General features: G+C 45.2%; 2 protein-coding genes across 11 annotated transcripts in view; one reads left to right on the top strand and one right to left on the bottom strand.

Annotated features, from left to right (window-relative positions):
• The window catches only part of PFKFB2 (6-phosphofructo-2-kinase/fructose-2,6-biphosphatase 2), a 31,972-nt gene extending 13,908 nt beyond the window's left edge, over positions 1-18,064 (bottom strand). For 2 of the 10 annotated variants that reach the window (XM_089908851.1, XM_022593565.2), the window contains exons 1-14: positions 17,956-18,064; positions 16,724-16,831; positions 10,698-10,823; positions 10,085-10,181; positions 9,591-9,657; positions 9,384-9,458; positions 8,960-9,016; positions 7,938-8,062; positions 5,917-6,124; positions 5,142-5,288; positions 4,276-4,380; positions 3,389-3,518; positions 2,557-2,619; positions 2,233-2,297 (exon numbers count right to left, since the gene is read on the bottom strand). In XM_089908851.1, coding sequence (XP_089764977.1) covers positions 2,233-2,297; positions 2,557-2,619; positions 3,389-3,518; positions 4,276-4,380; positions 5,142-5,288; positions 5,917-6,124; positions 7,938-8,062; positions 8,960-9,016; positions 9,384-9,458; positions 9,591-9,657; positions 10,085-10,181; positions 10,698-10,823; positions 16,724-16,811 — 1,353 coding nt within the window. In that variant the 5' untranslated portion in view covers positions 16,812-16,831; positions 17,956-18,064. Of the gene's footprint in view, positions 1-1,284; positions 1,637-2,232; positions 2,298-2,556; positions 2,620-3,388; positions 3,519-4,275; positions 4,381-5,141; positions 5,289-5,916; positions 6,125-7,937; positions 8,063-8,959; positions 9,017-9,383; positions 9,459-9,590; positions 9,658-10,084; positions 10,247-10,697; positions 10,824-16,723; positions 16,836-17,955 lie in introns of those variants that run through there. The other 8 variants (XM_089908865.1, XM_089908883.1, XM_022593553.2 and 5 more) reach the window with 7 other exon arrangements.
• Positions 18,065-19,186: 1,122 nt separating this feature from the next.
• Positions 19,187-27,520, top strand: YOD1 (YOD1 deubiquitinase). The gene is made up of 2 exons (XM_022593567.3): positions 19,187-20,027; positions 21,014-27,520. The coding sequence occupies exons 1-2, from the start codon at positions 19,685-19,687 to the stop codon at positions 21,715-21,717; spliced, it is 1,047 nt and encodes a 348-aa protein (XP_022449275.2). The 5' UTR covers positions 19,187-19,684; the 3' UTR covers positions 21,718-27,520.
• Positions 27,521-27,787: the final 267 nt, after the last annotated feature.

Raw genomic sequence — 27,787 nt, 5'->3', positions numbered from 1 at the left:
TATACAAAAACTGGGGGAGGTATACCATCGTGGGCCACCAAGGGGCTAAGAATCCCTACTCTAAACATAACCTTGCAGAAAAAAATAAAATGACACAAGTAAATGCGTAAACAGTCAACAGTTAGACCCCACAGGATTCTAAGACTACTCTGGACATCAAGATGATGTAAATTAATACCCTAGTGAGGGAGATGTAATTTATCACCAGGCTTTCCCAATATCTGGGGAAAAAAATTGCTCACGCAAAAAATTTTTTGACTTAAAAAGGAGAATGTGTTGAGAATTACTAGAATGTGCTGAAAATTACTAGTTCACTAGCAGCTCTAGTGAACTCTTCTCTGCCTTTCCCTTGAGCAATTCAAACCTCAGTGGTGACTCCTAAATCTAACTCTGTCCTTCTCAACACTCCCGGAGGTCACTGGCTTTGGCAGGAAAGTTCCTGTAGTTGGCAAAGAAGCCAGGAACCACTGGAGAAAATGTATGACACTCCTCCAGGAGCCCTGTAAGAGCTAGAAGCTAGCCTACTCTCCTAAACCTTACCCCTCTGCAGCCCAGAGACCTCACACCTCTGCAGCCCAGAGACCTATGTCTGAAAAATACAAACCAAGATATTTCACACAGGCTGAACAGGCTGAAAGCCAGCTTCCCCCCGGGTACTGAAGACTTTAGGATTGTTTCTCATGAAAGGAGGCAAGAACTCTCACCCTATGTCTACCTGCAGTGTCTAGAGCACCTGTGGATGTTCTGTAGCCTGGGCTGACCCTTGTAGGACCTGGCTTGCGAGGAAGGGAGAAGGGAAAAGAAAGGCTCCCCCAGTCCAGATCCATCTAGGCCCGCTGCACAGAACATCAATGGAGGGCAGACTTCTCTCCCACCCACTGCCCCTTCCCTCCTAGACAGACACACAACAATGCCACGCATCACACTGGGCAATCCAAAGGGGACATGAGAGGGGGGAAGAAAGCGGGCAGGTCAGGACTGTGAGTAAAGCACACCTGGAAGAGACAAAGGTGCAGGGGAAATGGGCTTCTGTGTCCCCCTCCACCCTGCCCCCACTTTACCAACACAAGGACATTAGTGAGTTTAGACACTGTGGATGGACAAGAACCACGGCATGCTCAGCCTCAGCCCCAGCTCTGCCAATCACCCCAGGAGAGTGGATCCCTTTTCCTCCTCCTCCAGACCGCCCCCCCCAACTGAGGACCTGTCCTAAAACACCCAACTCGCCAGCTTGCCCCTGGGCGGGGAGATGTCTCACACCGTATACTAGCTAAGGTTGGTCTGGAAACACGTGACCTCACATTCTCTGCTAAGATCCACAGCGTGGGGCTGGTGGGGGTGGGGGTGGGGGTGGGGAGGTGGGAGCTGGAAGTTAAATGACTCCTTGGTGATTAGTGACAAGGGCAGGAGGCCAGGATGGGAGGGAGACACACGGTTACACCACCGGAATGCTGACTTGGGTCTTCGGCTGGTCGGCCCCTTCTTGCATGTCCAGGGCACGGAGAGGGCTGAGGGGCTTGAGGGGCCGGCTCCCAACACTGTAATTTCTTGGACGCCTTACTGTATTCGAACTGGACAGAGGCGTAAAGCTGTTCCTTCTCATCCTTACAGGGGTTTGGTTCTTGGGGAAGTTGTTCTGATTGGAAACGAGGGACACCACACAAATGAAAGCCAAGCCAAAAGCTCACTCATAAACCACAGCAGCCTCCTGCAGATGGGGTCTCTCCTAAGACATGGGCCACGGCCTGGTCCCAAAGCCCCGGGAGACTAAAGGTTGTGGGGGTAGAAGCTCCTTGAGCACCATACTTCAAAGCAGGAAAGAGGCTCAAAGAAAGGAAGGGGGTTATTTGAGATCACACACAGATTACCAGGACAGACCTAGGAACAAACCTATACCTCCTGACCCCGCCTTACAGGCACCTCTGGATCCTGCTTTCTAAAGGGAGCGCTTTCTGGGGGGAAAATTTGCATTTCATTTCTGCCAAACACTTTCCATAGTTCATTGGATTTCCAAGAGCCAATCCGCAAGGTTAAGACTCAGGAAAGAGATACTGATTTTAAAAATTAGTAATTCCAACATCTCTTCTTTTTGGAAGTAAGCAAACTACATGGGACATGAGTTCTGGATCGGTTTTCCTTTGGTACGTAAAAGAAACCCAGTCTCTCGATGTCAAAGGTTCAAAGACTCGAAGTAGTGGGGAACCAGCATGTCATCCGTGGGGAAATACTTACAGTTGGCTTGTCACGGTGAGTGTTCACAGCCTCCACGTTAAGGTTAATTGTTTCCACTTTGCAGCCTGAGAAAACAGAGGAAAGTGGAGAGGGCTTCAGGAAAAAAGCTCAAAGAAAAATTCCTTAGTTTCAGTATGGTAATAAAAGAACATATATATTCCCCAATACATACATACATCCCTTTAAAAATGGAAGGCACTGATGGAACTTCCCTGCTAGATACAGGTGAGGAAGTTGAACTTCTAGGCAAACTTCAGAGAAAATTCAAAAATCCTGACCTTCCTCTATCCCCACCTCCTGCCCAGCTCCTAGGCTCATAGTTACCGTAGGCTACAGGAGTAAGTTTGAAGATGGTATGGAGAGGGCACCTCAGGTACGGTAGCTCATCTGAAAGCAGAAAGACCAGGTGGAGGAAGTCTCAGTATTATGAAGCAAGGTTAAGTTAGTGGAAGAGAGCATCTAAGGCGCTCCTGAGTTTTCTTTACCCTGACCTGGAGTTAGACATCTCCTCCTCTAAACCCCCAGACAATTATCAACATAGCCTCCAAGGAAGCCACCCCAGCTACTGAGTGGCTAAGAAAGGAAAAAAGCCCACTTTAGATCCTTCCCTGCAGGCAAAACGAGAGGAAGTGCCGCAGCCAGGGCCCCACACAAGGGAAGACTGGGGCACCGTGGGTACCCCAAAGGTCAACCTGCAGGCTTCCCAGCAGCTCAGGTAGATCAGGAAGGGAAGGGAGGGGAGTATCAGAGAAGACAGCAGCACTTCCTTATTGCTCTCCCCAGAAACCATCTACCCTGAATCCAAAGGATGAAGATGCTTCTAAGATAACACCCTCCTAGTAGCCCAAGTAACAAGCCGGGAATGTTCAACCACTTTTCTAATGCTGCCAGGAGTGTTAGCGCAGTGCTGTCCCTTTAGCCAGGCAGGACCAAGAGCTAAAGCAGCAGTTGCTCTCCACTGGGGGTTTTTGTATCAGCAGAGTAAATTCAGCAAGTAGTTGGCCCAATGGCTGCTGGGAGCCCCACACTGCTGCCTGAAGAATGTACTCTGATTTGAGTGGAAGAGTGGGAGGTCTCGTTGCCAGGGATCCTGGTGCCACCCCAAGTGCAGCCCCCTCCCTGTGGATGTGTGCCCGGCCCTTCCCTCCAATGGCACCTGCACCCTTGTCCAAGAAGTAGGCCAGGAGGCAGCGCATGACAGCCTGGTGGGAGATGACGAGGACGTTGCCCTGACGCTCCAGCTCCATGATGACAGGCTCCAGCCGCTGTACCAGGTCCTGGTACGACTGTGGGGGAAGTGGGGTGGGTTGGTAGGAGGTGCAAGCTGGCAGCCAAGTCGGTGGCTGTGTCCAGAGTTAAGAGGCCGCTTCTCCTTTCTCCCCAGCTGGCTTTCCTCCTGGAGGTTTGGCGCCTTCGTGTCTCCTGCTAACCACCCCCAGCCCTGGTACCTCTTGAGAATATTCAGACTTTTCAAGAGCAATGTTCAGACTGAGAAAATTGCAGGTCAAGAAGAGAAAATCTGAATGCAGCCTGTGGGGTTCTTTTTCTCTCGACAGAATAGGCAAGAGTGCAAGGCAACAAAGGCTCCTAGGGATTTCCTAGACCCCCCTGTTGTTTTATTTACCTTTGCCTCACACCCCTAGACTATGAAGCCACTTGGACCAGCAAGCAGCCTTAAACACCACAGATGAGGGGAAAATCATTCATATCCCATATATTTACTTGGGGCCTATACCTGCTTGGGTGGGGGTGGAATGAAAAGAAAAGAAGTTACAAAAGACCATGTGGATTCTAACATATACTCAGCAACAGAGGCTATCTTGTTACCCTTTCTCTGAAGATCTTAACAAATCAATGAGGCATTGGACTGCCGACTGCCAGAGCTGAATTAAACACAGCAGGCCCCAAAGGTAGGAAGAGAAACTAAATGATGTCTTAAGTACTCTTTCTCGGTCCCCAAACTCACATTCAATCCTTCCCCAAAATTCAAGCTAAGCCCCTAGCAAAGGGTGGGGCAGTCACCCCTCGTGAGGGAAATCTCACCTCCCCTCCAGGATATCGATACAGGTATTTCTCTTCATCTCGAAGCGCAAACTCGTCTGGGTACCGCTCCTTAATCTCCGCATAAGTCATCTCCTCGCACACGCCCTGCAGGAGCCACACAGCTGGAAGAGGCGAACTGGACCCACACAGCCCCCCAAATGAAAAGGCGGCCGTGAAGAATATTAGGCATTCGTGCCAGGTACTGGGCTGGCTCCCTTCATGCACTGCAACTGACCGACTAGCAGGGTGAGAGGCCCCTGGGAGAGGAGGCCGCCTCTCTAGCTTAAGCTGCTGCTTTCTCCTACTGCTGTGGGGAACTTAGAGGTCAAGAAAAGTCAGCAGGATAAAAGGAACAGGAAGCAGGGAAGGAGGGGAAACTGCAGGCACTAGGGAATTCTTGTAGAAGGCATAAAAGGGTACAGAGGAAGGAAAGAAAAAGAAGTGCCTACTTTTGCGCTCAAGGACACAGAAAGCCAAGAACAAATTGGAAAGGACTTTTCCAGAATAGCTGACCAGGTGGCCTAAGCAGAAATTAAAGAAGTGAGTTGTCAGCTATTGCTTTTTCCTAGGAGGAAAATATATGAAGGGTCCAAATGGAGCTTCACTCTCTCCAGGTGCCAGGGGCTAGGTCAAAAATTGGTTCAGGTCCCACCACTGGCACAGGTGTGTCAAGCAGGCAGGAAGCCCTGATTGGGGGTGCATTGTTCCCATTTATTCCCTAAACTGGCCATAGATTCAGCTTCCTCAAAGTCTCTACTTGGTGGTTCTAGTTTTCTAGATGAACGGCCCACATGGTGACTTCTGAGTGTTCCTGCCTGAATAGGAGACCCTTACTGGCTTTTTAGCCATCAGACCTTCCTACTCACAGCATCAATCTCATTCAGAATCTTCCACTGCTCATAGGTCACCCCCAGAGATTCAGCGGTCTGGATAGTCCTCTTCAACTGACTTGTCCACACTTTGAGGTCTGCTATCTCCTGTTCCTCCAGAAACTTCCTTAGAGCCTGGGCAAACTGGGGTGTGAAATAAAAATTTTAAAAGAAAACACACACACAGGGAATTCCCTGGCGGTCAGTGGTTAGGCCTCCACGCCTCCACTGCAGGGGATGCGGGTTCCATCCCTGGTCAGGGGAACTAAGATCCTGCAAGCTGCACATGGCACGGCCAAAAAAAAAGAAAGAAAGAAAGGAAATACAGACACAGACACAGACACAGACACAGACACACACACACACACACACACACACACACACACACACACAGAGGACTGTTAACTCAGCCTGAAAAGGACAATGTGTATGACCCCAGTCAGACTCTGAAAGGTGCTACATAGTTATAATAAACCCAAGAGGAAATGAACTTTAACCAGAGCATCCTGTACTGTGCTGAGCATACAAGTTGAGCTCAATAAATATGGGACGGCTGAATGATCACAGCAGAAATGGTTCCAAGTTACGCACCCTTCAATACACAGCTAGAACCAGTGAATAAGCAAACGTCTCTTTACTTGCTTGACTATCTGAAACCACAGCCTAAACTCCAATAGGATTCAGTAAGAAGTAAGGGGATCAAAGAGATGACATCCACCATGCCCTTCTAACTCTAAGCCTGGGAAATCCAGCCTGCTGGCTAACTACTCACCTGTTTTCCCCGCACAGAGAGGCCTGAGTCACCCCCAATCTTTCCCAAGAGATTGAACTCGCTCTCTCCGTGCCGGCAAAGGTAAATGGTGCGAGGATGGACATGGATATTCATGAGGTAGTAGACGATCTTGCTCTGGATGTAGTCCTGGACTTTGTTCACTAGAAATCGCTGGCCCACGTTTATCACCTTGATGAAAGAAAGATCCCTGGGACAGAGCAGGGAAAAAAAAAAAAAAAAAGTCCCCTGGGTATGAAAATCTGAGGATAACAGGAGGAGGGGAAAGGATCTGTATAGTTACTTGAAGGCTCCCAGCAGCTCTTCTGCCTCTCCTGCCACACCCCGACCCAAATGTAAGGAATCAAATGGAAAGAGATGGATGGCTCCTCAGAACAAAGATGCAGTAAACTTTCCTGAACTTCTCATCAGGCAGTACCATTTCCTCAGTGCCTACACTGTGCCAGGCACTGTAGCTAAGTTAGATAAACAGAATTCAGGCTTCCCCTCAGGGGCTAGACTAGATGGATGACCTGAAGATTTTGCTAACCCTGAAGTTTGTTGAGAAGCACAGCGCCCACCTGAGGCGGTCAAGACGGAGTCAGAGTGTGGCATCTACCAGCGGGGAGGGGCGAGGAGGGGGGTGCAGAACCATAGACAGAGATCTCTGTGCGTTCCCCCCCATCTACATAAATCAAGTTTCTCTCAAAGGCACTCACATAGACTGTTTGCTTTGTGGCCATCATGGAATTGTTCTCACCATAAAAATAATAAGTGTTTATTCCAAAAAAAATTTTTTTAAGAAAGAATGATGCAAATAAAAATTACCCATAGCCCTACCACCAGAGGTAACATCTACACACACACACACACACACACACACACACACACACACACACACACACATTCTTCTAGAATATTTTTCTATGTAGGACTTTGGGCTAACCGAGGAATATACTATTATACCATATCTAGGGCAGTGGTTTTCAACTTCTGTATGAAGAAACACCTGCAAACGCTAACATTGTGGGCAACACACTTGAAGGAACTGAAAGACTCGAAAGATGAAGCAGACCACTGAAGCGATTTAACCGTGGCTATGCACACTGTCTTGCCATTTGCTTGGCTTCAGGGCTGTATTCTTATCTGACTAGAGCTGTACTGACTGCATGCTTTTTCAAAGGCCACCTTCTCACGGGTCTCCCTGCGCACATGTCATTCTTCAACATGGACTTGGCATCTTGCTACGGCTCTTTTCGCCCACACACGTCAAGTTAACCTGTGTTCTATACCACACTGCTGATAGGCACTGCCACAGTAAGTAATATCTAAAAACCACTTAAATATATATATTTATATATGCATACACATGTACAATATATTGTTTTATGCAAAATAAATTTACATATTATGTTATTTTGCATATGGAATATACGCACATATATTCATATGTATTACTATATATTTTTATACATGTACATATATATATATACCTATACACACACAATAAACTTTAAAAATTGATCAAAAACTGATGACACACCTCTAAGAGGTGTCCTACAATACCCTAATTCAAAACTACTGATCTAGAGCAGTGGTTCTCAACAGGGGGTGATTTTGCTTCCCAGGGGACATTTGGCAAAGTCTGGAAACCTTTTTGGTTGTCACAGCTTGGGAGTGCTACTGGTATCTAGTGGGCACAGGTCGGGGATCCTGCTAAAGACAGCTACAGCACAAGACAGCCCCACAGCACAGAATTATCCAGTTCAAAATGTCAATCATGCTAAGGCTGAGAAATCACGCTCTAGAGGACGGACCAGAAGAACTCAGGATAAAAAACACTCCAGTGTTCAGGTATAAGATTCAATCTGCCTAGAGGCCACAAATCCATACCTTGTTTCCCTGGAATGATGTAAACAGAGGTCTGGATGGTCAGAGGGAAGTCTAGGGACAACGGGAGAAAGGCTCTTTTCTCAAATGAGACCCCTGCCTCAGGCCCTTCAAACCTTGGCCTTAAACCTTACTTGTCATAGTTGTCTGGGTCAAGGGGTTGATAGGTGACTTTGTAGCACTCAATTCTCTTTAGGAAGTCCTCCATCACATTCTCCCTGTTCCTTTCAGGGTAGTCAGGGCTCGACACCTTTACCTCCTGGAATCACAGGGAGAGCAGGGCCTAGTCAGAGGTCTGCCCTTAACAGCCCTCCTGCCAACAGCCACTGCTAAATAAAGAAAAGGAAGGCCATAGAAGTGGCCTTTCACTGGAGCATTGGCAATCCCCATTCACTGAGCACCCCCACCCTGTCCTGTGACCCTGGCAACCAAGAAGGGAAAGACAATTGGGGAGTCATGTGCCTGCCCTTGGCTGAAGGACAGAGGCAGTCACGCAGCTGAAGCAGTTCTTGGGCCCCAATCCTTTTATGTACCTTCCTGGGAAAACAGAATGGGATCCAATTTCTCCCCAAGGGCAATTAGAATAGGGTGCTTGATCTGATACACTGCTGACTCAGACCAGACACCTCTTCAGCAAGTTCCCACACTGCTGGGAGAGCACCACCATGACACAGTGCATGGATATCCACTCAGCACAGCACAGCACAACCATCAAATGGGCACTGGCATAAGCTGCGACCACACACAGCACGAGGTGCCCAGTGCACAGAATGCTGACCTCAATATTAGACAATTGGTGGGCAGATGACCTTCCTGTAAGGTGGCCCTGACAGATAATAAAGAGTCTGATCTATTCTAAGAACATACCTGGGTCTCAACATCTAGCTAATACCCAGAACACAGGGCCAGGGCTACTACAGTTTAAGTTTGGCCTCTGTTCAACAGCTAATTCTTACTTTCTTCCTCAAAGCCTCTTTCTTTTCCCAAGGGAAGAGTGTGGAAGTACAAAACGGTGTTCTGGCAGATCAAAAAGATCACCCTGTGTTGTTAAACATGTCTATTTCTCTCTTTCATTACCGGGTTGACTCCCCACACCACCCCCACCAACACACACACGAGGCATAAAGAGGTGGTGGTGTGAGGGGATGTCACCTACCAGGATGTTGGCAGCAATGACATCGGGATCATCGCAGACAGATTCCACAAAGAACACCTGGCCAGGGAGAGAAGGCAGTGATCAATGAGTCAGTAATGGCCAGGCTGTTAATTAAGAGCACACGCTCATATCTGCTCCACCGCAGCCACCACATCCCCTGGGATTTTCTTTCATGAAAGTGACCTTCAAGGCCTCTTCATTTAAAAATAGCTCTTACCACGTCCCCAGGGCCTCATACATACAGGCTAAGGAGCTGAGAAAGGACCTGAAAGAAAACACTCAAGGACTGGCGGTGACTCACCAAGAGGAGAGAATCAGATGTCCAATCCTGTCCTCACCCACCAGAATCAAACAGATCTGTGTGTCCCTCCTAACTCCCCACCTCCACTCACCCCTCCTCCTCCAGCTTGGAGGCAGATTCTACCTTGAAGGAATTCTCCTCGGCAAAGTTCAGAATCAAGGCCCTCCTCTCTCGAGTGGTATTGGTAGCATCAAACACCTGGGAAGAGAGCCCACAAGACAGATGAACGGGGACCGAGAAATGAAATCCCACCAAGGCGGACCCCAGGTGGGGCGGTGCAGCCAGGCTGCTGAAAGCGGGGAGACGGGGGAGGAGGCAGGTGAGGCTTACCGCAATCTGCCCACTGTCCTCCGTGAGATACGCCTTCACATCCTCCAGCGCCACCAGAGCACACTGTCTGCCAAGAGAGCAGAGGAATCAGCCAGAGGACTGGGCCGGGGCCAAGCTTAGGCACAGACAGAGACACGAACAGCTGGGGCGCCACAGGGATCACACCCCTTCCTGTTCAGTTTCCCCACTGATCAAAAATTTTCCCTAATTAGGCCTTTCAACTTGCCCGTTGAGATTTTTCTACCATCCTATGTCTTTCCTCTTCCCCTGTCCCATGCACGTGTCTTACCCCTCTGGAGGCTTAGCCTACAAGCACACACGCAACTTTCTGAGCCCCGTTCTACCCACCCAAGCCCATGGCGAGCTGCCCAGCAGATAACTTCCACTTAAAGTCCCCACAAGATATTTACTGAAAGGGAAACCAAGCCCCATCACATCCAGTCTCATGACGGCCAAGAAAGAGCTGGCCTGGCAGTCAGGCCTAGAAGACTCACTTGCGTATCTTCATGGCCTCCTCGTTGTCATGCCGGAAGAAGTCATAGGATTTATAGGACTTGACCGCTTGACGCCGATACACCCCAAGATTAAACACTGCAGAAGACACCCATACCCTCCAGCAGTGAAACAATACGATGTCCCAAAGGGGACTTCTTGGTCTAATGTCAGAGTGGCCAAGGGGATGGAAAAAGCACCATGGTATGTTGGAAACAACACCAGATTAAGAATCAGGTTAAGTTCAAGTTCTGACTTATTAGAATTTGGACAAGTCTTAAATTGTCTGACTTTCAATTTCCTCAGCCATTTTGGCTATTCCACATGGATACTGCTAGATAACGTAGATGTAAGGGATTTGGAAATGTAAAGCTATATACTCATTTAATTCTTAATACTCCTATCAAAGGCATTGCCCCCAAACTAGGCCAATTCAGCCAGGCCAGGAGGAACAAGTATATGGACAGGGAATAAATCCAGTAAACCAGGAAGCAACCACTACTGCTGCCAAGAGAACCCTGTATCCTTGATGCCAGGGAGAATAAGTCTCCCAGAGGCCTGTGAGGCCCAGGAACTGATCACTTCCTTTCCCAAGGAATGCATGATTGCACCTACCTCTGGTGGGCACCCCAATCCAGTTGAGGTAGCGTGTGAGTTTCTTGGACACGTAGGTTTTGCCCCGGGCTGGTAAGCCAATCATAACAATGAGGGTCGGGGAGTTGGTCATGTAGGATGCCCACGCTAGAGGGAAATGGAACAGAACAAAACTAAATAAAGAGGGGTCAAGTAAGGTTTGTGCATGGGGCTGGGACTTCATGGTCAGGTTTGATCCTCATACACCTCAATGAGGCCAGTGTCCAGGAGGACTGGAAAGGCAAACCGAGCAGATATCGGGGAAACCCTCCTGAAAGAAAGTCAAAGGGTCATGTAGACTTCCAGAAAGTACCCAAACTAAGACACGTCTTTCCCACTTGTCCAAGGTCTTCACAGGGGTGCACAAGATGGAAAGAGAAAAAAAAGTGGCCAGGATTAGAAAGACAGTAACCATAGCATCTTCCTTAGCATGAGAATATCTAGTAACACGGCAGTGATAAAGCCATGAAGGAAAGTCTTGGGCCTGGAGATTCTACCAGTGCAGCACTGAGCCAGTTCCTATAACAGATCCAACAGAGTTTCTATCCTGAGGATCCCATCTATCCCTTCAGAACCACAGGCAAGAGTCTGCCCACGAAAAAAGAGCCTGGCCTTAACCCGTTTTGGCCTTTGTGCTCAGGCCACGAGTTTAAGCCAGAACTTCTAAACCATTTAGACTGTGTCAACGCCTACCTGACATAGGTTCTGACTAGACCTCAGGAAGCTTCGTGGTAAAGCTGGCCCACAAGGGCATCACAGCCAGCCTGCCTCAAAGGCCCAAGTGAAAGCAAGACAGTTTAAAAGGAGGAATAGCAATTGGTCCGCCCTTCTTCAGAATACAATTGATTTCAGGAATGCTCATTTACAGAGACAGGTCTCACTGGGCAGCTGGGGGCAAAGTAGATGCCCAGAGGCCAGGTGACTTGCCTAAGGACACGCAATGAGTCATGGGAAGGGCTGGCCCTAGAATCCTGATCTTGTGCTTCCTTGGCAGCTTTTCTCCATAAAAAGAGCCTCTCATTCCGCCATCAGCTTGCTCACAGGCGCTGGCTCCTTCCTGTCCATCCTGCCACGGAGGAGTGGTGGCAGAGTGCCCTGCAAGCTGCCAGCCACATTCCTGGGGCCAAGACCCAAACTGAGGTCATCTGGGAGGGCTCAGATGGGAAAGGAGGGAGGCCCTGTGTGCAGATGGGGAAGAACCACTTTTGTCTTCGTCTTCCCAGCACTGCTTTTCAGAAGGTGCCCCACAAGTAGTTGCCACTCTTCTTCCCTGGGACAAGGTGACCCTGTCAGGCTAAGAAACAATTCAGCAAAACTGGGGTACTTGGATGGGAACGTCATCCTTTCTTTTTTGAGAGAGGAATGTAAAAAGATCTCAGTGGAGAAGTGGGCAGAGAGGTGTGGGTAGAGAACAGAGCTCGGAAGGAAGAGAGTTTCCTAGGGGTGTTTGGCAAGAAGTACCCAGAAGCCAAACAGGGCCCTGGCGGTGAGGGAGGGGTGGATGCCCAGACTTGGGGTCAGAGGGGTTGGCTTTTAGTCCTTTACCTACTACGCACACGGAAAATTCCCGGGCCTGAGCAGGAGCCCCTCCAAGGTAGGCAACGCGCAACAGAAGTGATTTCCATCTCTGTCCAAACAGGGAGCACAAAGACAAGCAAACGCCACGCTGCAGCCTCCGCTGATGTTCATGCCTGATCTCTGACCCCTAACAGATCAGCTGCCTCAGGTTTCAGGAGTGAAATCCTCCTGAGTCTTCACTTTCTGCAGCCCTGCACTGCACTCTTCTCAATCACCATGGCTTGGCTCATTACCTGCACTTCTAGTACTGCTTGGTCCACACCTTCCAACCCATTAGGCACTTCTCCCAAAGGTCCTGTTATCCTCCCTGAAGCTGAAAATGAACTGATACATGGGAGACGCTCTGAGGCCGACCAGGGAACCAGCTGCTCCATGTTTACCAAACTGGACAGAGAGTTCTAAGAACAAAAGAAAACACAGGCCACCAAGGACTCCCCATGGTGGCCCCCAGCACCACACCTCCCACCTCTGCCCATAACACACCCACGTACACTTGCTGCAACCAGAGCTGCTCAATTTCCGGAGGACAAAACTAAACCACACTTCCTATCTCTAATTGCCACATGGGCAAAACTAGGTACATTCTGTCCTGCCTGTTAAAAAACAAAGCCATCACCACCTTAATTTGAACAGTAGACACTTGTATGCTGATTAATTTTGGAGACAATGTAACTTACCCCTTGACAAAGAACGGAAAGCTGTTTCAATCCTGAAATTCTCTTCTACCTTCTTTACACAAGGTTGAACTCACTTTCTCAATCTTAAACTTATTTTCCCTTCATGAACACACTTCGAGGGAATGAAGGTGTGATAACTTCCCTCCTACGGACAGAAAACCTCAAGCCTAGAAAAGGGAAGAGCTTGGCCCACAGTCCCTCAATAGAAAGTCAAGGTCAGGGCTCTGACCAGACTCCTGGTTTCATGACTGCCCAATCAGTCCTAGTACCAGCTCTTGTCAGCACCTGACAAAGGGAGCCATGTGGCCAGCATAACTCTGCTCTCTAATCTAAACCTGAAGGGTGGTCTAGAAGGCCAATGGTTCCCGGCTTTCTCATGACCAAGTCATCTTCCACTTTTTGCTCTAAACAGCCCCAATATTTTGAAATATGCTGCCCTTTAAAGTGTGCTTCATTAGTAATATCTTCTTTTTATTCATCAGAAGTCATAAAACTGCCAATTATGTCCTGCCGTTTGACTGATAAGCATAACATATCGAAGTTCTGCAGCCAAACGCTAAGAAAGTTTATGTTTTAGTTAACCATCGAAGCTATAGTTTAATGCCCAATTTCTATCACGCGCTTTGAAATATTAAAAACAGCTAACAATACAGAACTTTTGAGGGATGCTGATCAATGTTTCAAAGGTGTCTACCTTTCCTCCTGTTATTTCTGTAGGGAAAGCTGCTAGCACAAACAGGTGTATATGCAAGGATGCTCACTACAGCATTGTTTGTGACGGTGGAAAATTAGAAACAATGTAAATGTCCATCAGGGAGAGGCTGGCATATCCACACAAGGCAATACCATGCAGGATGAAGTAAATGTGAACTTATCAACATGAAAAAAATGTCCAGAATATAGTTTAAAAAAAGTGTGTGTGGGGGGGTGATGGTAGAACAAAATATGTACAGTGTGGACCTATTTCCATTAATAGGATACACCAGAATAAGATTTTGGAAAGAATCAAACATAAAAGGGACAGGAGAAATGGTGAGATTTTCTTGCTTTTTACTTTCTTTCTGTATTGTGTGAATTTTTCATGAACATGTATTGCTTTTATAATTAGGAGAAGGTTCATACAGGGACTCGTCTGTTCCAGACCTATTCAAAATATCAAAGAATAAAAGAAACAAAGAAGGAAAAGCATGTAGACCTTCCCTGCTACCCCTAATTCCTGTTTTCACTGAGCCCTGAAACCAGTTATCTGAGCACCTTAAGGGCACCTCAGACAGCACCAACCCCCCTTCTCCCCCATCCCTGGAGCAGCTGAAATTCCAGTACTGCTCCTTTGGAGGTTCTGGCTCCCTAAAGACATTCTTCAGCTCTCTAGTTCAGGCACTTCCCAAGTCAAAGTCAGCCAACGACAGGTATAATTAACAGCAATGGGATAACGGGAAAGCTATTAATAAAGCAACTGCTGGGTGTGAACACGAAGCAGCCCAAGAAGCCTGTTCCAAGATACAGGAAAATAGCAGAGAGAAGGGAAATAAACTAACACATACTCTCATAGACTGTCACAGTCCCACAGTCCAACCACGAAAGGAGAAGGGGGGGGCGGTAAATGAATGACAGTGGCTTCAGGATAACCCAGATACCTCCAGTGGGGGAGAAGAGGGTAGAACTTGGAAAGGAGAGATCAGGAATTAGAGTCTAGAGGAAGGAAAGAGACCTGGGATTACTGCTTCTTTGACTAATCAAAAGCCCTCAAGGCAAAAAAAAATGCAAAAAAAGTTAGGAAGGCAGGTAGGAGAGTCCCACGGAGAAAAAGCAGAACCAGAAGGACTGACACTGAGCATTGCACAGGGTCAGAGACTTCCACAGTTATCAACTCCCCCTGACCCCCAAACACCACCACCTGTTCTCTGCTCTTGTTGGGCTCAAATGTCCTAGTAGCACGAGGGCACCTCTATTTAAAGTGTGCATTCCATATCCCCAAATCTGGGTTACCATATTGTCAAACAAGAGGAGAAAACATTTTTTACTGAAAATATAATTCTTCACAGAGCTCTTTTAAAAAGTGAGCTCCCAGCACAGCATCTAGACTATAATTCAATCTATATATAATGTTTCAGGAACAAACACAACATGCAAATAGAGTCACCAGTGAAAAATAACACAGTTTAGCCACATGCCCAGTACTCTTCTAGAAGCTGTCCTGTATTTACTCATTCAATTCTCACATCACTCTGGGGAGAGATACTATTAGTATCCCCATTTTATCAAAAAGTAAACTGGGGCATGGGGCAGAAAAGCAAGTTGGTTAAAAGCCCACAGTTAGGCAGTAGTAAAACCAAGATTTGAACCCAGGCAGTCTGACTCCAGAGGCTGCACTCAAACGTCATGCTATACTAGTTATCTTCCACAGGGTGTTTGCCCTCAGTACCTGGCTTCCTGCCCTGGCGGAGAAAGAAGACCCTAATCATAGAGGTGCACCAACCCCAGTATCACACCCAAACAACCTGCCTCTGCTGCAGCCCAAACCCCCAAAAGCCTCATCAGTGCTACGTGAAAAGAGATGACCATCATGAATCACGAGACTGACAAGGTCATGACATCAAGGTTGAGACTCTGGGGAAAGCTTGCAACATGAGATGATTCCAGGTCTCATGCTAGTTGGCTGTTTCCACCTGCTGATATATATAACCACTGAAGTGAGAAGAACTGACTGATAGCGTTCCAGAGGGACCTGGTAGCAGGGACAAGAGTTAGCTTTCCTAGAGGTTCCCCAAAACATCTGGGGACAAACTGCTCAGGACCTTTTGGCCTAGGCTCTGCAGTCTTGCAGTCTATAAGGATGCTTAGGCATGCAGATGCATGGGGACAGGAAACAACACTTCATCTCTCTGCAAACCCACCTGCTGTCTCTGTCTAAAAGATGGGCATGGAAATGCTCCTGTGAAACCCATCCCCAGAGCAATGAACCTGCAGGGAAAATAGTCTGCAGAGTGTAAAGACTAAACCTGTGAGAAAGTAAGGTGCCCAAGACATGGCGAGAAGTGAAATATCAGGGCCGATTCCCCTTAGGTCTATAGAAATAAGCTAATGGTTCTTACCTGCAATTTCTGCTGTGAGCAGCACCCTCACAAAACTTAGCCCAAGAGATAAAGGGAAACTGTTAACAGTATCAACCCCAAGGAATTCCTGCACCCTGCTACTCAGCCTTATTCACTGCGTGTACAATAACACTGGCTCTAACTTTCAGCATCAATCAACTGTGCAGATACCCCCAGGGTGGGGGAGATAGAGATTCAGTTAAAGAAAGCAGGAAGAATATGCTGGGCTAGGGCTTCCCTCGTGGCGCAGTGGTTGAGAGTCCGCCTGCCGATGCAGGAGACACGGGTTCGTGCCCCGGTCCGGGAAGATCCCACATGCCGCAGAGCGGCTGGGCCCGTGAGCCACGGCCGCTGAGCCTGCGCGTCCAGAGCCTGTGCTCCGCAACGGGAGAGGCCACAACAGTGAGAGGCCCGCATACCACAAAAAAAAAAAAAAAAAAGAAAATGCTGGGCTACACCAGCAGTCTAGCCCCAAGGACAGACAATTCACTGAGTCTACTTGTTTCAGAAAGGAAATTCCCCTGGTAGACTTTGTTTTAAATTACCATGTCGAAGAACTATTTCTCACTCCCACCAAGCAGCAAAGTCTAGAATTACAGCAATATTCTCAAGGTAAAATCCTGGGAGACAGCAGCCCCTCCTCTTTACCAACACTCACAACATTTCTTCTCTGACATTCGTAGATTTGTTTTCGTTTCATAGTTGTTGTTGTTCTGTTCTGAGGAAGGGGCAGAATTCCCAGACATGGCAGCTCTTCAGGGGATGTCTGGAAGGGACAAAGGGGATGTAAGGAAGGGAAGGAAGGAAATATCCCTCAAAACACTCAAAAGAGGATCAGTGAGGTATAAGTGAAAGAACCCTGGGCCAAGGGTCAAGTCCAGCCCTCCTTCTCCCAGTTAATAGCTACATGCCCTAGGATAAGTCATGAATGTCCCTAGCCCTCTATTTCCTTATCTGTGAAGAGTTGCCCCAGAACCCCGATCTATAATGCTGACTTAGGAGTTTACATTCACATGAATTATCTCCTTCAATCCTTCCAATAATCCCATAATAAAACAGATTTTGCTACCATTATTACTTCTCCCCATTTTACAGATTGAAAAACTGACGTTTATCAAACTAAGTGGCTTATCCAAGTTCCTTCCTGACCTCAGATTCCAATTTAAGAATCTGGGGAGAGTAGTGGCAGCAGCTGGGGGCGGGATGGGTTGCAAATAGATCAAGTTCATTATCATAAAGTAATTGCAGTCCAATGGTAGAATTCAGTTCTGAAAAAAAAATTAGTGGGGAAATCTCAAACATGTTCCCTTAAGGAAAAACTGTAGCTAGTCCCGGGGACAGCCCTAGCACGTCACTATTTCTCCTCTGGTGTTTTTACTCTCAAGCCCTTGTCCGCACCCTCTCCCCATCTATCTCCTAGGAAGCAGTCTATGGAAGAAACACTGGGGAGCAAAGAGGTGGCAAATAACTTCTCTTATTCTGGTGGTAAATAACTTCTCTTATTCTGAAAGATCACTTTCAGAATAAGGGGTAAGTCCTGACTCGAACGGGGGTGGGAGAGCCCCGAGTTCGCTGCGCAAACCCAGACAAGGGACTCGTGAGGAAGGAAAGTCCTACTGCTTCAAGGATCTTGCACTGTTATTCCACTGACCACACAAATCCTCTAACTCACACGTCAGCTGCGGCTCTGGGTCCTTAAACGTCCGCACTCCGGCAATGCCTGGGGGCCCGCACTTCCCCGAAACAGCTAGGCTTCATCTTCCCGCTCCTCATCAGGGTTCACGCAGCCCCCCTTCTCTCGCCCGCCTAACCCCTTCAAGGTGCTGTACAGCCGTCGCTCACCCTAGGATCCCTCCTAAGATCCCTCCGGGCTGTGGCCCCAGCACCTACCCGGTAACGCGACAGCCACGAGCCGACACGGTGGCCGGGGTCCGGCACACCAGTCTCCGGCGAATCACGTGCCCTGCCTGGCTCCGCCCACTCTCGCGTTGGCCCTCACCTGGAGAGAATCGTCCACCAATCGAGCGCCCGCAGGCTCCAGGGGGCGGGGCTCAAATCGGAATCGCTGTCGCTAGCTCCGGAAGAAGGTTGAAACTGGGAAGGAGAAAGATCACAAGCTCGCAAGTTTACCAGCACTGTGGCTGTTAGTTACATCGTTGCCTGGCAACTAATAGGGATGGGGGCGGGGTTAATTAAAAGCACGACGTTTTTCATACTCTCGCGAGAGTGAACTAGTAGACGTCTTGAAAGGGTGTGACTTTCTGGTGACGGGAAAAGTTTTTGCGGAGATTAACGCTCTCCTCCCTGAATGCCAGCGGGACCTCGTTAGATCCATGAATTGAAAAGTAAGCTATAGAAGAGGCTTTGCTAGAGTAAACTACCAAAGTACTTAAACTGATTACATCTTAGGGTGTTTGCGTATTCCCTTAGGTCAGACACTGTAAACTAAGAAAATCAACTACTCTCATCGCTGAACCAGAGGCTTCCCTGGACCCATGCACATACTCCAGTGGACTTACCACCTTATTTATTCTCCCGCTTACAGCCCACGCTGTAACGTCTGTTATGGCCATCTTGAAGAACAAAAGAGGAAAATTGCTCCAGGAGAAAACTGGCTCATGAAAATTTTGAAAAGATGCATAGTTTCCATATAACTTATTCAGAGGCAGATTTTTACAGTGGAGGTGAGTTTGCACATTTCAAGCGAACTTTTCACAGTTGCCCCCAGGCCCATTTGATGCTTGATTGTGGTGATAAACCCCCTCTAAGCAGGGTAGGCTTTGCTCCTCTGGATCCAGGATAAAAAAAGAACAAGTACATATTTCTCGGAAGAGAGGTAAATTCAGAGATGTTTTTATTCCTCTTTCACCTGGGGATTAAATTCAGCCTTCAAAACAGCTCAAATAGTACCTCCTCTTTGAAGCTTTTTACAACTCCAGTATGTCACAGTTGCCCTCTCTGTGCCTATACAACTCCGTTTTATCCATTCAGCAAGTATTTACTGAGCACATATTTGCGAGGCACAGTCCTTTGTTCTAGGGATACAGGGTTGAAAAGGGTCACATAATCTAGCATTATCACGTTGCTATGAAATTCAGTAGCTATGTGTCCTTTACACACCACCCTCTCTCTCGATTCAAGTTACAGTCTTATGCAGGTGGAAAGGCCAGTCTTCCGGCCCCCTTAACCTCAATGAGTCAATGTTTGCTGCAGCCATGAGTCTAGCCACGAGTATTTGTTTGTCTTTGACTGGTCATTTGAGACACAGACCATTCTTGGCATTCGTTTGCATTCCGAACTATGATTCTGTTTCTCCCGGTGTAGTTTGGAAGCCCCAATTTAATCATTTCCGACCTAATTGCAAGGATACATTCCACTGTATTCGATTCAGGAACTCCTTCCGCCGCTCTCTTCCCTTAAGCTTATACGCTTCCGACGCGGAGGGTACCTCACTCACTCTACAGGTAGCAAGACCAGTCGTACGTTAGGAATACGGGTAAATCTTCATCCTTTGCCTCCTGAAGGGGGTGATGGTGAGAATCATTTATCACTTTAAGAGTGTGCTAAAACAGAAGCCGCAGAGTATCGCGAGAACTGTAACAACCAGCGACATCTCGCGATGTTTGGACCGGCAAAGGGTGGCTATTTTGGAGTCCACCCGCCAGCTTCTTACCCCGGCGGCGTCTGCCAACCTGCTGCCGGGACCAAAGCGGGACCCACGGGTGTCTGGCCTGTGGGCGGCCGGATCGACACGATGTGGCGGCTCCGCTGCAAGGCCAAGGATGGCACCCATGTTTTGCAGGGGTTGTCCAGCCGGACCCGGATGCGGGAACTCCAGGGCCAAATTGCCGCCATCACCGGGATCGCCCCCGGCTGTCAGCGAATCCTCGTAGGATACCCGCCCGAGTGCCTGGACCTCAGCAACGGGGATACCATTCTGGGGGATTTGCCCATTCAGTCAGGTAAGGGAATCGAGGCTAGGCCAAGGCTAGTCCTGAGAGGTCGGAGAGAGGCATAAGGGAGAACAAACAGGGCGAGGTGGTGTGGGTCAGCTGGAGGCTTGGAGGAACAGGATAGGAAAGATAAAAGAACAGAGAACTCTGACGGAGGCCAGGGCAAGTGTCTAGCAGGGAGGGCCCAGCCTCTGTGAGAAGACTAAAGCCTTGGACTAACCTTTCCTCAATCTGCTTTCTGGTCTCTCTTGAAAACGTCTCATTCATTTTGTTTCCCTCTGCGTCCGCAAAAGTATTTTAAAAATGGGACCTATTTTCTCTGTCCTGATGGCTCTTTTCCCCTATATCACTGAAATAAGACAGCCGGTCTGAAGGATGTAGGATACTTTTTTGCTTTCCTGGTTCATTTTTGCAATCACCTTCATATATACTTACTTTGACAGTTGTATTCATTTTAGAGTTTGCTCTGACACACCCAGTAAAGGCCCTTTCAAGTTCTAGACAACAGCAGTTATTTCTGTGCAGTATTAAACTTGAACAGCAATAATGGTAATTAAAAGCTTTCCGTTGTTGTATCAAGGATCCTGTAAACACTGAACAGGGTAGGTATGTAAGTTTCGTAAGGAGAGGACCCCCTAGTGGCCGAGTCTGTGACAAACACCTTTTGGAAGTGTTTTTAAACTGCAGAGAGCAAGCTTAAGAAAATTTTGTTCTCGAAATGTATCTTTTTAAGCAAGTATGAAGGTGTATAATTCAGGCCCCTTTACTAAATGAGGTGCAGCCTAAAGTGTTTTGCTCTTTGTTCCATTTGCGTCTTTATGAAGATACAGTGAACAGAAAGTGTTACTGGTCACATGTTTGCAAAGCTGTATTCTCTCTAGTAACCCCAGCTTATACTTTAACTCCTTCTGTTTGTAATTTACAGACTTGGTTAGTGAACACCCAATTTCATCTATACTTTCTCTTCAGTTCTGGATTTGTTTTATTTTTGACAGGCGACATGCTGATTGTTGAAGAAGACCAAACCAGGCCCAAAATGTCACCTGCATTTACAAAACATGGTGCTCCTAGTTACATCAGGGAAACTTTGCCTGTGCTTACCAGAGCGGTGGTCCCAGCAGACAACTCTTGCCTCTTTACCAGTGTGTACTATGTTGTTGAGGGAGGAGTCTTGAATCCAGCTTGTGCCCCTGAGATGAGACATCTCATAGCACAAATTGTAGCAAGCAATCCAGACTTCTATAGCAAGGCAATACTGGGAAAAACAAATCAAGAGTACTGTGACTGGATCAAAAGGGATGATACTTGGGGTGGAGCTATTGAGATATCCATTTTGTCTAAGTTTTATCAGTGCGAAATATGTGTGGTGGATACACAGACAGTACGAATTGATCGTTTTGGGGAAGATGCAGGATATACCAAAAGGGTCCTGCTTATTTATGATGGCATCCACTATGACCCGCTTCAGCGTGTCTTCCCCAACCCAGACACCCCTCCTCTGACCATTTTCTCCTCTAATGATGATATCGTTCTTGTGCAAGCACTGGAATTAGCAGATGAAGCTAGAAGCAAGAGACAATTTACTGATGTAAACCGCTTCACCCTGAGATGCATGGTATGTCAGAAGGGATTAACTGGACACGCAGAAGCAAGGGACCATGCCAAGGAGACAGGCCATACCAACTTCGGAGAAGTGTGATCCATGCATAATGAGGATTGACGCCTACTACCTCACAGATCCAGAAGGTTCTGGGTTTTCCAATAAGCTATTCGTAACCCTAAAGAACAAAAGGACACAATGCTTGAACCATCCTTTTAACCTAAAGCCACTAAGACACTGAATTCCTTGTTAAGATTAAAATTAGTGTGCAAGTTTACAGATGTGTGTCTACAGTGGTGATACATGCCCTCTCTCTGCTGGAGTGACAGAATATAGGTGGTCCTTGCTACCTACTGACACTAACCTGAAGATTGAGTTTTAGTATTATAAACTAGCACCCAGCAGCATTAACTTGTAGAAGAAAACAACTTCATATTTTGGGTAATGCGAAAGGCCTCAGGTGAGGCCACCGGACATAAACCACAGTGTCTCTGGTAATTGAGTCCTTTTAAAAACTGAGTTAATAGTTTCTAAATTATGAATTGATTCCTCAAGTGAAGATACTCAGAATTGTCAAAACTGATTTATATTGCAACTTGGTAGACTTTATAAATGTGTACTTCACCAGTTAAAAGTACATAAGAAGCAATTTTTACAGGGTTGAGTCTACTCCTTGAGAATGTTACCTAACAACAAGAACTGATAGTGCCCAGTTAAGGATTTCTAGTGTTATAAAAGTAGAATGTATTAGAGAGGAGGTGCCTGAGCAGATTACTGAAGCTTTAAAAGACCGTTGGCCTCATGTTTTGTTTTGTGTTTTTTTTTGTGATACGAGGGCCTCTCACTGCTGTGGCCTCTCCCGTTGCGGAGCACAGGCTCCGGACGTGCAGGCTCAGCAGCCATGGCTCACGGGCCCAGCCGCTCCGCGGCATGTGGGATCTTCCCGGACCGGTGCAAGAACCCGTGTCCCCTGCATCGGCAGGCGGACTCTCAACCACTGCACCACCAGGGAAGCCCAGCCTCATGTTTTAATGCAACTCATTTATTCATCTTTGTCACATTGGATAAAACTTTAAAATTAAGCAGGATATTTTTTTTAATTGTAGTTCCTTGAAATTTGAATGCTCTATTTTTGCCTTTCTACCTAAGATTTGCCTGGAGGGATTTGATTTCCTCAGCCTTTTGTTAAGAGCACTTCCTCCGACTCCTAAAAAAACTTTGCATCTAAAATTATAACATGCTTTGGTTTGGTTTTTGTGAGATCTTTGGCTACCTAAACAGAATTTGTTTTCATGCTAGCCTTATCCCACCACTAATGCTCTTTTAAATGATTTCATGTGTCTGAAAATTAGCACTTTTATCCACCATCTTTTACCTTGACTTTTGCATAGTTTTAAAGTAATCGGGATAATAATATTGAATGAATTTGTTTCACTTACAAAATATGACAGTTTTTAAATCTTTGCCTTATTCAGCCTTCTCAGAATTCTGCTTCTTACTGATATTAGATGTGTAGCCATTTGCTTGGTGGGCTAATCCACAAGGCACACCCTCTAAAACTTAGCTTCACTATGAGATCTTCCAGATAAAAGTTTTCTACCTCTTTTCTTAATTCTTCTGACGATCAGGGATGCTAAATTATAATTTGTTATGCATTATCTTACATAATGTGAAGAGGCCTGATGTTGTAAAGTTTTATTATCTTGGTCTCATTTTTGATTAAGTATCTCACTTAGAAAACCAATGGTATGGGAATTCCCTGGCAGTCCAGTGGTTAGGACTCCGTGCTTTCATTGTCAAGGGCGCGAGTTCAATCCTTGGTTGGGGAACTAAGGTCCCACAAGGCGCGTGGCGTGGCCAAAAAAAAAAACCCAATGGTATACTTTAAAGCACATGTATATTTTAGCATATCTTCTTGGCAAATGTTTCAAAATTGAGATTTACTTTTAGCACTTTCACTTGGTAGAGATAGCCATATAAAATTAAGGAATATGTAAACAATTTAGGAGAAATGTACCTTTAAGGAACAATTCACAAAATATGCTTGAAATCATTAGATGACATTTCTTGAGTACCTTTTGTGTGAATAGGTCTTTTAGGCATTATAAGTTATTGTGGTCACTATAGCTCAAAAGTGTTTAATTTTCTATTTAAGCCTTAAAAATAGCACTTGTGAGTTTGTGAAACTTAATGTTTGGCGATCATAATGTGTACAAGTGAATATGATTGAATATCTCTTTGCACCTGTCATCAGGTCTAAAAGGATTTTGTATCTTATTTCCCCCAGAAAATATTAAATTTAAAGCTGTAGGTTAAGAGTATACCACTGGGTAGCACCCATCAAATTGAGCTTTATGCATCATTATTCATAAACCTTGCCTTCCTTTCTTAAGTATTTCAGGGGCCAAACTTGATACTTGCTTACTGGAATTTTAGAGAAGTCTACTCATGCAACAGATATTTATTGAGTAATTTATAATGTCAGGTATATATTGATGTTTCCCAGCATAAATTTCTGTTGCTTTAAAATTGAGTATCCTTTATCTATCAATACATTTGATTTTTTTTTAATTTTTTATTGAAGTATAGTTAATTTACAATGTTGTGTTAGTTTCAGGGGTACAGCAAAGTGAGATATATATATATATAATTTTTCAGTCAATACATTTGATTTTAATTTAACAAATTTCCAATTTAAGAAATGGAAAGAAATAGAACCTGATATTTTATAAAATTAAACCTGTTATTTTAAGTGGTTTTGTTTGCATATTTAAGCTTATGCTTTTATAACGAGTCAAATATTTATTCAGGGGCTCTTAGTTTATTCTGTTTTACCTGTTAATTAGGCTGTGCATTCTTCAGTTGGACACTGATAGATCGCTCTCAATTATGACTTTTTAAATTAATCAGCTGTTGAAATTCAGCACTGGGACTTTTAAGTGATGTTCTGATCATGGGGAATTCAAGATGCAGCACTATTTGCAGATCATTTAATTATTGAGGATTTAAAAACCTAAACTTGTGCTAATTCTGAACTCAAGCTTGTAAGCCTCACAGAACTTAGATGTTTTTAATTGTACTTCTTATACTCTTGAAATTAGTTTATTAATGTCTGTAAATTCTAATCTTGAGAATTTTGAAATCTTGCAACAGGATTAAAGGAAACTTTTTCTTAAATTTGCTGTTGAGTAGAGTGAAACCCCTCTTCCTATTCATTCAGTTTTTGACTGCCATACAAGATTTTTTTTTTTTTAATTAAAACGAAGATAGTTTACATTGGTAGCAGAATGAATGAAGATTGTGCTTTCCCATCCCCCACTCCTCCTTTCCCTTATTCTTCTTTTTCTTACTCTTCTTTGGATTTAAAGATTAGATGTAGGGCAATGAATGTACTTCTAGATAGAGAGAGTGATTTCAGAAGTTAATATCTCTGGGAATTTTGTGATGTGATAGCCACGTGAAGACATCAGTATGGTACATCTTCTGTTAGTGGTTCATGGTTGATTTCTTAATTGTTTCCCATGAATGGATAATGGGCACAGTCAAGTGATACCCTTGAAAGGTTTGGGGGCTGGTCAGCTTGAGGCTGTTGGCAAAAACTAATATAGTCATACCACTTGATTATTCCATGAAGTTCAAGTCCCAGCAAAATCATAATCAGGAATGAATTAACATATTATTTAGCTATACATGCCCGTAAATGTGCCTAACTTGCCTGTCTAGCTTATCCTTTCTATCTTGTGTAGGCATTAAAACATGAATGTTGCAAGTTGCCCTAACTGAACATAGTTTTCTATGTCTTTTTTGAAAAAATTGAATAGGGAGTATAGAAGATTAGCATCAGACTGATTTTTTTTTTTCTTTATGTGTCAGGTGGCCTTCCTAAACTTCCATATATTAAGATTTTTATGTTCTTTCATGTATTGAGAACACACATTTGTTATTATTTGCAGCACTTTAAAAATATGAAATAAAAGTTTACATGTTAGCCCTCTCCGGGGACCTTGTCAAAGACATTAAACTATAATTCTGGAACTGCCAACTATCAGTCCTTCTTAATCAACAGTTACCATCAGTGAATAGTGTATCCAATGGTACAACATTCTGGTGTTTTGGTAACAGTAGAACTCCATTTCAGTAACTATTAGCAGCATGCTCTGTGCCCTAGCATTCAAAGTGTTACTTTTTTCTATAATGTGATTGTTCTTTATTCATTGTACAATGCAGTATTCAAATTTGTCCTTGTAGCACAAAGATGACTACTACAACCTTGAAAAGATTAGATTCTTAAAACCCTTCATTTGTTTCTAAGCAAAACAATTTTGAGCTGATTTTTGAGTCAAAGGCCTTAAAAGCATCATGTGTAAGCAACATCATTAAGTCTAAAGTGAAACACTTGATTTGAATAAGCTAGTTTATTAACTAAAGATGTTTTCTTACTAAGAGTTATGGTATTTCGGCACATTTCATCCAACTTAAAAGATTATAAAACTTACCTAATTGTGGAAAGGGGCTTGTTTGTTTGTTTTTCCTTCTCCAGAAATTAGTTGGCATTTTGTTTACAGTGCTTTGAGTATTTGACTTAGAAGAAATTATTACATTGATATTGAATTGTGGGGTACTGCTTTAGGTCTTGGTTGATAGAATTTAGAGGAGATTGGTAACCCTGCTGTGCTGTTTCAGAGTAAAGGGAGAAAGGGGCAAGAACATAAAGTGCCACATAAACAGAAGAGATCTTCAAATGAATGCATTCCTAGTCTTGAATTATGCTTTTCAGAAAATTTTTCAAGCAATGCCTTTGCATCACCTTAACCCTCCTCCCCCATTTCTTGGCATAGAATGTAGCAAGGCCATAATGGAAAGGCTTGTCAGTACAGTATAAAACCATGACTACAAGGATTTTGCTATAATGCTTTTTTTTTTTTTTCTTGTGGTACGCGGGCCTCTCACTGTTGCGGCCTCTCCCATTGCGGAGCACAGGCTCCAGACGTGCAGGCTCAGCGGCCATGGCTCACGGGCCCAGCTGCTCCGTGGCATGTGGGATCTTCCCGGGACCGGGGCATGAACCCGTGTCCCCTGCATCAGCAGGCGGACTCTCATCCACTGCACCACCAGGGAAGCCCTATAATGCTTTTTTATACTTGTTTTTAAAAATACAAATCTATGTCTAAGAGTTTAGGGATAGTGAAGATATGATTTAGTTATGTTGTAGGCAGACAGGTTAACCTAAGAAAGGTTTACAATTCCTACTAAGATTACATGAGCGTGACTCTATACTGGTATAGGATATGTAGTTAGTTGTAGCCTGTAAGTTACTTAAAAGGACCAGGGCACCTAATTCTTGTCAGTTTTCCAGTTCACCTTGGTGCCATTCATCACATAAGCTGTTTACAGGAAATATAATTTCCTTAGCAAAGAGTAACTTTTTTTCCTTTAAAAAAGTATTAAGTTTAAAATACAGAATAAGTACATATAGTTTGTCAAAAGGAATAGAGAATGACAATAGTCCTATATTTCCTATATTAATGCAGTAGAGGTTGAAATTCCTGAAGCAAGAAGAAACCCATAAAACTGTCAAATTTAGAGCTTTAAAATATGACTTGAAAAGTATAGGGAAGGACAAACAACAAAGTTCTGTTTCACTTGGCATAAGAAAATATTTTTTCTTAATGAAGATGGACAGTGCTTTCTTGTTTTAAAAATATTTTGCCTATTTGCCAGCATCTTTTCAAAGTTAACGCACTGCTGCTACTTGGGAGATGTCTACTTTCATTTTGTACAACTCGTATGTGATTTTGCCATTGTCATTAAGATGCATTGATTTTATGAGGTGTATAATTTTAAATACATAAATATTGTATGAATTGACTTGTTTTGAAGGAATAAATGAAGTGAAAATATTGTTGTCTGAGCATATTTTGGGGAGGGCAGAGGGCCAGTGAACAGCTGCTACAGTCAAGTTACATATTTATCATCACTGCTTTGACTTATGTACGAATATCTGCCAAATCTCACTCTATAGGTGGAGTCTTAACCACTTGGATAAGAGAAAGTAAAATGTTTTTTCTTTTTAACACCAGAGGGCATTTGAAATTTCCCGTCTTTGACTCCAAACTTTCTGGTATGCAATCAGCTCCTGAAAGTTGTAATTCAATGTCTGTTGCTGACA

Source organism: Delphinapterus leucas, chromosome 1 (assembly GCF_059928025.1).
Source record: "Delphinapterus leucas isolate spDelLeu-1000000601 "Yukka" chromosome 1, BTC_Dleu_Yukka2, whole genome shotgun sequence".
NCBI lineage: Eukaryota > Metazoa > Chordata > Mammalia > Artiodactyla > Monodontidae > Delphinapterus > Delphinapterus leucas.
Note: the sequence above shows the minus strand (reverse complement) of the source record. Positions and strands in the feature narration are given on the sequence as shown.

Excerpts from the sequence above, each read along its gene's own strand:
- YOD1 (XM_022593567.3), top strand. The coding sequence starts at position 19,685 with ATGTTTGGACCGGCAAAGGGTGGCTATTTTGGAGTCCACCCGCCAGCT. Across the intron at positions 20,028-21,013 it reads GGATTTGCCCATTCAGTCAG|GCGACATGCTGATTGTTGAA; the intron begins GTAAGGGAATCG and ends TATTTTTGACAG.